The 7,355-nt window shown below is 56.5% G+C and overlaps 1 protein-coding gene across 1 annotated transcript in view; it reads left to right on the forward strand.

Annotated features, from left to right (window-relative positions):
- PTGIS (prostaglandin I2 synthase) overlaps positions 1 to 7,355 on the forward strand; it is a 43,442-nt gene that overhangs the window by 12,894 nt on the left and 23,193 nt on the right. Inside the window, exons 3-4 of the mRNA XM_039230019.1 lie at positions 1,096 to 1,274; positions 3,225 to 3,368. Coding sequence (XP_039085950.1) covers positions 1,096 to 1,274; positions 3,225 to 3,368 — 323 coding nt within the window. The remainder of the gene's footprint in view (positions 1 to 1,095; positions 1,275 to 3,224; positions 3,369 to 7,355) is intronic.

Genomic DNA, 7,355 nt, shown 5'->3' on the forward strand with positions numbered 1-7,355 from the left:
TCATCCATCCATCCATCCACCCACCCATCCATCATCCATCCATCCATCCACCTACCCATCCATCCATCCACCCATCCATCCATCCATCCACCCACCCATCCATCCATGCATTCATCCATCCATCCATCCACCCACCCAGCCACCCAGCCATCCATCCATCCATGATCCATCCTTCAGCACCCAGACAATCACCACACCCATCCACCTTCCACGTTACCCTTTCAGATTCCACCCATCCAACACCGTCCCTCAGTCCTTTTACCCAGTATCTGCTTAGAATCCTGCCATCAGGTTCCCAACGTTCATCCATACTTTCTGCTTCCGTCTAACCTCCTCACCCATTCATCTTTCCACCCAACATACCTTCACTGATGCTGTCCTTCCGTTTACCCACCCATCTAACGATCCATGCAGTAGGATTCTCTCTTGGATATTGGCCTCCATCTTATAAGAGAGTTTGATTAACATGACCCCCAGATCCCACTTTGGAAATAGGGCCAAGGCATTGAGTGGGTGTGTAGAAGTGTGTGATCACTCCCCTCAACACAGACATTTGAGGGGAAATGCCCTTTCCTTGGTTAATTACAGGATTCTAGCTCTCTCTCTTTTCCCCACCTGGGCACAGGCTACACTCTGAGCTCAGCCTCCCGGAGAAGCGGGTGTTGCTGGCACATTCACTAGCATTGACCCGACAGCATCCATCCATCTGTCCACCTCTTCCATCTGGTCTCTCCACCCACGACACACATAACATCCATTTGCTGCCTTCTGTGGCAGACTCTCTCCTGGCCACTGAGGATGTGACAATGACCGAGATGATAATGGCACGTACTGAAGAGTGAGGGGTTGAGAGCATGACATTTGGTACAGAAAAGTGCTGAATGCGAGGCCTTTCTCTGCCATGTCTCAGCTGCTTGACCTTGGGCACATCCTCTACCTTCCGTCAGCCTCAGTTTTCAGCTCTAAGTGGTCCCCACCTCACAGGCAGTCATGGGGGGTGTCAGTGCCTGGCACAGGGTAGGCCCCTGACCACCATCCAGGGCTAACGTTTATAGCCCTTCTCTCCTCGCCTCATCCCTGCGGACATTCCCACAGGTGCTGGTGGGGGGCAGGTATGTCACTGTCCTCCTGGACCCCCACTCCTATGACGCAGTGGTGTGGGAGCCTCGCACCAAGCTGGACTTCCACCCCTACGCCGTCTTCCTCATGGAGAGGATTTTTGACCTGCAGCTCCCACATTACAGCCCCAGCGATGAAAAGGCCAAGATGAAACCGTGAGTGGCTCAGGACGGGGCCTGTGGGTGGGCGGGGGAGGGCGTGATCTGCCTCTGCCTGCTAAGCCCAGGTGCTGGGTGGCTTGGGTTTGTGTCCACACCAGGCATCCAGTAAAGACATTTGTTTTGAGAAGACAGACCAAAAAAAAAAAAAAACAAACCCAAAAACCGAAAAACAGCCCCAACGAATTGGGCTGAAGAAAGGCACTTCTCATCTTTATTTCTTTCAGGAGACAGGTCTGATTTCAGTAGGAGGAGCCCAGGGTTTGGGTCAGACAGACCTAGAGTCAACTCCCAGCTCCACCACTTCCTAGCTGTGTGACTCTGGGCAAATCCCTTGCCCTCTCTGGGCCTCTCTTTCCTCATCTGTTAAAGGAAGGGATGTGGGTGGGGTGATTAATAGTGTTGAGTCCATACCCTGTGGTCTCATTAGTCTTTGTGACAGTGCTGGAGGGTGAGTGACTTACAGCCCTGCTTTATGGACAAGGACACTGGGGCTCAGAAAAGAGCAGTGACTTGCCCTGGGTCACACAGCAAGGAAGTGACGTAGGTCCTGGAACAGAAGGAATCATATCAACAAGAGGACATGTGAGCACATTTACTTTGCTTCCATTACTTTTGCAAATATCTGAGGAACCTTCTTTACACTGGTCTAGATGTAGGGGGCGCAGAATGATGCCAGTCACCGTTTGAAGATGCCCGCCACTTGCTGGGTGTTTGATAGGAACCCTTCCATCTCTGTGCAATGGCTCTGCCTCAAGAGGTGGATATTTGTGTCCTTACTTTACAGTTGAGCAAACAGACTCGGGAGAGAAGTGATGTACCCATGATCTGCCACTAAAGTGGCACAGCTGAGATTTGAACCCAGGCCTGCAGACCCCACAGCCCAGTCTCCTCCCGCTGAGATGCTGAGGAAATAAAACTGGGTCCACCCCTGGAGTTCATGCAGTCTGATGGGAACCCTTAGTGGTCTGTCTCCAGGAAGGGCAGCCTCCGGGGTTAGGAGAAGCTTCTCCAAGACTGGGGTTTGCAGGGCCGCTGAAGCCGAGGAAAGGCCAGAGTATGAGGTGAACGCTGATGAGAGGCAATGCCCAGCCTGACCTTGGCTCAGTGAGATGGCTGCTCGGAGTATTTCTGAGCCCAGGTGTCCTAGGTCCTGGCATACTAGGACCCATTAGCAATGAGACTCCCCAGTTCACTGCATTCTACCCTCCTACCCAAGGAGGACCCCTCCTTCCTCCAGTGTCTGCCCTACGAGTTTCTGGAAATTTCTCACAAGCCAGCATGTTGTCGACTGGGCATGGCTCACACATCTCTTAAGGGCTGCTGTCTCCATCAGGTGCTTGGAGTGGGGACTAGAGAACAGCTGCATCAGGGTCCCTCAGGGTCCCTCAGGGTCGTGTCCTACCTGGCAGCCCTCGGTCAGGGGACACTCTATCCAAACAGTTGTCCCTAATTTTGGATTTCCAGGAGGAAGGGTTGGCCTGCTGTTTCTGTCCTTTCCAGACGTCTGTGGGCTCCTAATCCAAGCTCGTGTGCCCCGAGGAGGGACAGACTGGCACGCTTAGGAATTCAGGTTTTGGACTTGGGCAGGCCAGATTTTTAATCCCAGCTGTTGTCACTTACTGGCTGGGTCACCTCAGGAAAGTCCCTTCCTCTCTTGTCTCTGAGTTTTTATGTCAATAAAATAGGCTCATCATAGCAACTGTGAGTCCCTAGAGCTGTCAAAAGATGAAAGGGGATCATGGCACTGAGCACCATGAAGAGTAGCTCTCATGGTCATTGATGACGATAATAATAGTAATACCATCGAGGGTAAGCCCGTTGTCCACGGGCCCCCATTGCCAGGGAGGACCTGGAGCCCTGAGACCCTGAGCGTCGGGAAGGGGGGTGCCTATGGGCATACGTTTCCTGCTGAAAGCTGTGCTCTTTCTTTGTTCTGTGCCCCAGGACCCTCCTGCACAAGGACCTCCAAGCGCTCACAGAGGCCATGGACACCAACCTCCACACTGTCCTGCTGGGCGACATCACAGCCACAGACGGCGGCTGGCACGAGATAGGTCTCCTCGAATTCTCCTACAGCTTCCTGCTCAGGTGAGCCGGTGCGCTCCCTTGTGGGGAGTGGAGCCCAGCACTAAGCAATTTTTAGTGGCCTCAGGAAACCTGCCGACTTCGTGGGTGGGGAAGCAGTGTGGGACGCTCAGGAGAAAAGGCCACAAGATGCCCTGTTGTATCTGGGACCCCAGGTGTGAGCCCGGCTCATGCTGTGAGTAGCAAAGGAGGCGCAAGTCAGGAAAGGGGCCCCGCCAGCTGGCCAGAGAGGGCGTGGCAAAACCCGGTTTCAGACCATCTTTGTCCTGTGGCTTCCAAACCTTAGACGTCACAGACCAGGAAAACAAAACGTTGGGGAGACCAACTCCAGACTTCAACTTTTTATCAGAACTTGTAAACTTGTAGTAGAAACTGCACCATCTAACGTTCCCGCCTTCAGCAGTGCCAGATTCTGTTCCAGGCACTGGGCACACGGCAGGGGAAGGACACACAACAGCCTGAAACTCACAGGGCTGACAGATGATGAGCCAGTAAATAAAGGCGGTTGTGTCGGAGGGTGACAGATACGGACAGCAGAGATCAGCTGATGGGGTGATGCGTCCGGGCAGCCCTTTGAACCAGAATGAAAGTAAGAGCTCTGTCTGAGGGTCTGGGCTCGGAGTCGGGGGCTGGCTCCGGGTCCCCACATGGCATGTCTGTAGGCCGAGGGACCAGCAGGTGCCGAGTCGCGGAGGTAGGAGGAAGCTCGGGCGGCTGGCCAGCGTGGCTGAGCGCCACGAACCCAGGCAGCGGGGTTACGATGAGTCAGAGCGCTTGGCGGAAAGCAAGTCTCACAGAGCCTCGAGGCCGTGCAAGGCTTTGGAATTTATTCTCAGTAGGATGAGTGACCCCGGGGGTGGGGGTGGGTGGGGGGTTAAGCAGGGGCCCGACGTGAGTGGACTTGGGCTTCACTGCTCTCTCTGGCTGCGGACAGAGACTGACCTGAGGCGGGCGTGCAGCAGGAGAGGCCGGAGGGCCTGAAGGGAGGCTGTTACAGTTGCTCAGGGGAGAGACCAGGGGCCTGGACCCAGGGGTGACGGGGGGAGGGCCACAGTGGGGTCGTTCTGGGGGACAGAGCAGACAGGGCCTGCTGAGGATTTGATTGGGGTGGGGGCGGGGACCGTGGGTGCAGGCCGCGAGGGGGGAGAGGCGTGAGGGCGCCCGCTGATGGCTGGTGGTGCCGTTAGCTGCCCAGCATTCCATAAACCAAAGCTCATTTCAGCCGCTGCAGCAAAACTGGAGACACAGTTTCAGGATAAGGACAGGCCTTCGCTGACACACACGGGCACCCAGGCAAGCTTATGACCCCGTGTAGGTGCTCCCGGTGTGGGCTCTAGCTGTTACGCCATTTCGCCCTCACGGCACTTCTCCGAGGCTGGGACTGTCCAAACCCCATTTGACAGATGAGAAAGCTGAGGCCTGCAGAGCCTAAGGCATTTGCCCAGAGGCCCATCGCTGGGGTCCTGGCAGGGCCTGTGCTTTCCAGCACGACCTTGACATGTCAGTGGTCCCCGGTTTTCTCCTGTCTCCCTGGAGTGGCGTCCACACCGCCGGGGGCTGTAATCCATCCGGGTGACGCTGGTCTGGCCCGCCTTGTCCTCTTGTGATGGGGAGACTGGGGTCCAGAGAGGAGCAGCTAAATCCACTCACTCAGCAGGTTCCCGGCCGGGCGGCTCCCACGTGTCCTGGCGCCCGTGACCCTGTGTCCTCGTGTGAGAGGAGTCAGGGAGGAAAAGCCTGGCGTTGGGGGAAGTGAGGACAGTGTGGTGGCACCTGGGGCTGTCCGGGCCCATGGCAGACGTAAGGACCCCTGTGTCTTCGGGGTCTGAGGCCTGGGCTCGAGCACCTGCTTCCTGGCTTGCTGGACTCGGGCCGTGTTAGTGCCGTCTGCAGCCCCTGAGACGGGAAGGGGACGGGAGGGTTGGATGACAGGAGGTGCAGAGTCACGTGCCCCCAAACCACGAGATGCCGCCACTTACGCCTCCCAGCCTGTCCTGTGACACCCCTGCCTCACTCAGAGTCCCGTCTGGAGTTCTAACCCTGCCCACAGGATCCTGCAAGATCTGCCTAGCCCTACACACTCCCCCCCCAAGGCCTTTGCAGTTTCTGTTCCCTTGCCTGAGAATGCTGTTCCCTACATGTCTCCGTGGCTCTCCACTCACTTCAGTCCCGTCCCCAGTGTCACCTCCTCAGAGAGGCCTTTCCTGACCTCCCGGCCCCTCCCCGCCTAGTCTGACAGCCCTCCCTTTACCCAGCTCTAGTCTGGCCCTATTGTTCTTCGTGACTCCTGGCATCACCTGGAGGTCACGTGGTGTTAACACATGATGACGTATTCTATCTTCCACCAGGTTCTGTGTCACTTTGATGTGCAGGTGGCCTTGGGAAGGGCCTTCACTTCCACAGTGTGAAATCTCATGGCCTTCTTGGGATTTGTTGGAGTTCTTGTGGTTTATTTTTCATCATATATTTTTCATAGAAATATATATACAGGGAAATGGTTCTCCGCATTAAGGAAAAAACCAGTACAAATGGGACCAGAGGCCACAGGGCCCTGGCTTGTTCCTGGATAAGGGGGCAGCTGTGACTTCTCGGCTGCTCAGGGCTGGCGGGAGGGACCACAGGCTCCCAGGGAGCCAGATTCTCTCCATTTTCAAGAAGAGATGAGGGAGATCTAGACTTTTGTGTGGCTCCCCAGTTCAGTTTGTTTATAGGAAAATTCTGTTAACCAAACACAACATGTTGGTGGATGAATCCGGTCTGTGAGGTGCGCCTTCACAACTGCCGTAAGGGAACTGAGGGCGCTGGAGTGGCAAAGAGGACCCGGGGCCTCTCGTGACCGGAGGGGAAGGGGGATGGGATTCCTTCCAATGCAGAGTCACATGTACCACCCCGGAGGTTCAGCTGTTCTGAAGGAAGCGTTGCTGCCTGAGTCCCGTGGCATATGGGCCGGTTGTGAGCTCTGCGTCTCTGTGGGGCGTGGAAGCCAGGCTGGACGATGGAGAGGGGTGCAGGGGAAAGGTGGACGGCAGTAGCCTGGGTGACTGAGCTCGAAATCATGATGGCCATATGGTTTCTCCCAAGATCAGTGTTCTCAGGGTCAAATTCTAACCATCCACCCACCCACCCATCCACGCATCCACCCACCCATCCACCCACCCATCCACCCACCCATCCACCCATCCACCCACCTATCCACCCACCCATCCACCCACCTACACATCCATCCACCCATCCACCTACCCATCCATCCACCCACCCACCTTCCCTCTCTCTCATCCGTCTATCCATCCACCCACGCACCCACCTTCCCATCTGTCTGCACACCCTCCCATCCATCTGTCGGTCCCTCCATCGAACATTTATTGAAGATCGACTGTGAGCCTGCGCGGCACAGATTCGGTACAGAGTAGGGACTAGACAGGCCTCTTGGCCCCCACCCTCCCTCATTCCTGCTTCCACTCCCTCCTCCTTGGGAGATCCCTCTCCTGGGAGAGATCCAGGGACTGGAGGAGGCGAGGGGGGACAGATCGGGGCTCAGTGGCATCCCTGCAGAGGCCCAGTCCTTCCCACCACAGGGAAAGAGTGGAAACCTGTGGTTTTTCTCCCAGGACTGAGGCCAACGGGGTGGGGCTTCTGGAGTATTTGCAAGTGGCCGGTGGTGAAAACATTTTCTTTAAGAGCATTCCTGTGGGCAGTGTGTGTGCGTGTGTGTGTGTGCACGCTTGTGCAAGAGGGCTCACACTTCCTCCTCTGTCTCATCCTTTGTCCAGACCCCGCTAGGCCCCATCCCTCTCCTGCTCAGACCCCCAGGGCTCTTCAGGTCCAACCCAACCTTCTCCCCATTGCAACCCAGCCCCCTTCCCCATGGTGTGTGACCCGCCTGCCGCTCCCCCAGCTGCTCCCCCTCCGCCCCCTCACTCCAGCTGCTCCCCCCACCCCTCACCCCAGCTGCTCCCCCCACCGCCCCTCACCCCAGCTGCTCCCCCCGCC

The sequence above is a fragment of the Hyaena hyaena genome, unplaced genomic scaffold (genome assembly GCF_003009895.1).
Source record: "Hyaena hyaena isolate Hyena2069 unplaced genomic scaffold, ASM300989v1 scaffold_42, whole genome shotgun sequence".
Classification (NCBI taxonomy): Eukaryota; Metazoa; Chordata; class Mammalia; order Carnivora; family Hyaenidae; genus Hyaena; species Hyaena hyaena.